This window comes from Mirounga angustirostris, unplaced genomic scaffold, assembly GCF_029215605.1.
Source record: "Mirounga angustirostris isolate CCGP_5_RB_7025 unplaced genomic scaffold, mMirAng1.0.hap1 SCAF_8, whole genome shotgun sequence".
Taxonomy (NCBI): domain Eukaryota; kingdom Metazoa; phylum Chordata; class Mammalia; order Carnivora; family Phocidae; genus Mirounga; species Mirounga angustirostris.
Window position 1 is genome coordinate 115733264 of NW_026991716.1, and position 3285 is coordinate 115736548.

The 3285-nt window shown below is 40.4% G+C and overlaps 1 protein-coding gene across 1 annotated transcript; it reads left to right on the forward strand.

Moving 5' to 3' along the window:
* Positions 1–1696: 1696 nt before the first annotated feature.
* On the forward strand, positions 1697–2805 carry LOC123837187 (mitochondrial carrier homolog 2-like). Its single transcript, XM_045866102.3, has one exon. It carries the CDS (start codon positions 1765–1767, stop codon positions 2674–2676), a length of 912 nt encoding a protein of 303 aa, XP_045722058.2. The 5' UTR covers positions 1697–1764; the 3' UTR covers positions 2677–2805.
* Positions 2806–3285: the final 480 nt, after the last annotated feature.

Genomic DNA, 3285 nt, shown 5'->3' on the forward strand with positions numbered 1-3285 from the left:
TAATAAGCTTGTTAGAGATGCCTCTGTCTGCTCGCTAAGTTCCTGTGCATTGCTATAACCACGTTCAAATATATTGTCTAATCTTAATTTTAGAATTTAGATATGAAACTTACTCTATAATAAAAATAAATCTACCATGAAAAAAATCACCATCAAGTCCATCAAAGGGGAATTAACCTGAAACATTGGTTCTTATCACATATGGATTCTTTTTTTTTTTTTAGCACTGAAGTCCAGAAAAGGGTCTTTATTAAGTATCGTGTCTTTCAAAACACTGTGGGTCTCCCTTCAACATTCTTACCATCACTGGGGAGTCCTCACATCTAAACTATTCTGGTTAATTCCTGGGGTCTTTCACTAATGAATCTCATTAGAATCCTTTTTCTTCTTCCATACTTTATGTGAATACCACCACCTTCTGTTGCTCCCTAATCTCTTTCAGGCATCTGTCACCCACTCAATGACTCCTTCCTCCACCATTTTTTTTTTTTTTCTTAACAGGCTTTGTTTTTTTCCCCCTGCCAAGGACTAAAAAAAAAAATCCAAGCCATCTCTAAACCCAGGGGAATTTTTCAAACCAGCAGGGGTCATTTGGTTACAAGGAACAAAAATCCCTCCAAACTGGCTCAAATAAAAAGGGGAATGAGGCATTGTAAAGATAGTCCAAGGAATCTGGCTGACATCTCCAGGCAGAAAATAAACAGTAGGGAAATCTACTGGGAAACTGAAAGTCTGGAGTGAAACACCCTCTCTTTCTCTCTGGGACCTTAGCTCTGCTTTTTCTGCCAGCGTTCTGCATTTTCTCCTCTGATTTTCTGTGCTGACTTGCTTTTTACTCCCCCTGAACTTTCTCTTTTGTACGTGGTTGGTCTGTTAGGTTACTGACTGTGACCCCAGTTCTATATGTACATTCAGTTAGACTCCACTCTCCAAAATTTCAATCTCAGCATGTCTTAATTTGAATTCTCATGACCGGGACCACTATGAACTTGTTCTAAGAAGCTCTAATTAAATTCCCCAGGTCAGTTGTATGCCTCTTGCCCCATCAGCTATGGTTGACTGGGGATGGATGGATAGGTTGGCTATTGACTAAGGCAAATTTTTTGAGAGGGAGGCTCTAGGTGAGACAAGGATCTCAAATCTGCTTGCTACAAATGTAATCTAATGCAATTAGGGCTGGGATGTCTGCATATGGACCACCTGGTTTTATTCTACTACACCAACAGTAAGCAACATGTGATGGGGTAAAAGTCATGTTCACAGATCATATTGTATCTATGTTGCAGGAAAGAGTGGGGATAACCACAGCAAAAAAAGATGTATTCACATAACCCAAATGATCTACTTTATGGAATAGAAAAATTATATTCAAAAAATCACCATCACTCTTTAGCCAATAAAATGTTATTATTGGACATATTTAGAAATATGCTAATTAGCATAGATTCAGCTTCCTTAATATTTTTCATCCATTTGCATTACACAGAACACATTCATATGCATTATCATATTTTATCTTCAAAACAACCCTAACCAGGAGGTATTATCATCCTCACTTCTCATATAGGGCAACTGAAACTCAAAGAGGGGAAGAAAATCACCAGAAGTTATATAGTAGATAAGTGGCAGAAAGTTGAGCATAGAATCATTGTATTTAAACTGAAATGGGGGGCGGGCCAGTGAAGCCGGCGGCCCTGGCACGTGATCCGGGAGCGACTTGGTCGCTTAGTGGCTCGGTCTGTCTGTCCGTCCGCGGGTGCCATCATGGCGGACGCGGCCAGTCAGGTGCTCCTGGGCTCCGGCCTCACCATCCTGTCCCAGCCGCTCATGTACGTGAAGGTGCTCACCCAGGTGGGATATGAGCCTCTTCCTCCAACAATAGGACGAAATATTTTTGGGCGGCAAGTATGTCAGCTTCCTGGTCTCTTTTGTTATGCTCAGCACATTGCGAGCATCGATGGGAAGCGTGGGTTGTTCACAGGCTTAACTCCAAGACTGTGTTCAGGTGTCCTTGGAACTGTGGTCCATGGTAAAGTTTTCCAGCATTACCAGGAATGCGACAAGGTTGAGGATTTAGGCCCCGGAAATGTACAGAAAGAAGTCACACCTTCCTTTGACCAAGTTATCAAGGGGACAACTCGAGAGATGATGGCCCGTTCTGCTGCTACCCTCATCACACATCCCTTCCACGTGATCACTCTGAGATCTATGGTACAATTCATTGGCAGAGAATCCAAGTACTGTGGACTTTATGACTCCATAATAACCATCTATCGTGAAGAGGGCATCCTAGGATTTTTTGCGGGTCTTATTCCTCACCTCCTAGGTGACATCATTTCTTTGTGGCTCTGTAACTCACTGGCCTACCTCGTCAATACCTATGCCCTGGACAGTGGGGTTTCCACCATGAGTGAAATGAAGAGTTATTCCCAAGCTGTCACAGGATTTTTTGCCAGTATGTTGACCTATCCCTTTGTGCTTGTCTCTAATCTTATGGCTGTCAACAACTGTGGGCTTGCTGGTGGATGCCCTCCTTACTCCCCAGTATATACTTCTTGGATAGATTGCTGGTGCATGCTACAAAAAGAGGGAAATATGAGCCGAGGAAATAGCTTGTTTTTCCGGAAGGTCCCCTTTGGGAAGACTTATTGTTGTGACCTGAGAACGTTAATTTGAAGATGTGGGGCAGGGACAGTGACATTTCTATAGTCCCAGATGCACAGAATTATGGGAGAGAATGTTGATTTCTATACAGTGTGGCGTGCTTTTTTAATAATCACTTAATCTTGGGAAAATGGAAAAAAAAATAAATAAATAAACTGAAATGGGCTTCTTCTGCCTTGAACATAGGAGAGTCCCCAAGATAAAAGAAATTAAGGATAGTTATAACCCTAAAAAAAGAAATACCTCCAATAAAATCATGACATTATGCTTTTTTCAATTCAAATTTTTATTTTATACTTATTTAAAGATCTCTTTTAGACCTCTTAGTAAGTATATTTTTATCCTATGTCACCATTAAGGATACCAAAAACAGAAAATTATAACCAAAATAAGTTCATTAAAATATTCCAAAAATATGTTTTTACATTCAGAGTTTAATTCATTCCAAAATATTTATTCATTCTGTCATAAAAATCTGGTGATTTTCTACCCATGATGTGTTAGTTTTTATCTTATAATAAACCATGCCAGAACCCAGTGGCTTAAAACAATAAGCATTTATTATTGCTCAGAATCTGCAGTTCACTTGAGCAGTTCTGCTGCTCTGGGCAGGGCCCTGCT

What these genes read in the sequence shown, in the direction of transcription:
- LOC123837187 (XM_045866102.3), top strand. Translation starts at nt 1,765, where the DNA reads ATGGCGGACGCGGCCAGTCAGGTGCTCCTGGGCTCCGGCCTCACCATC.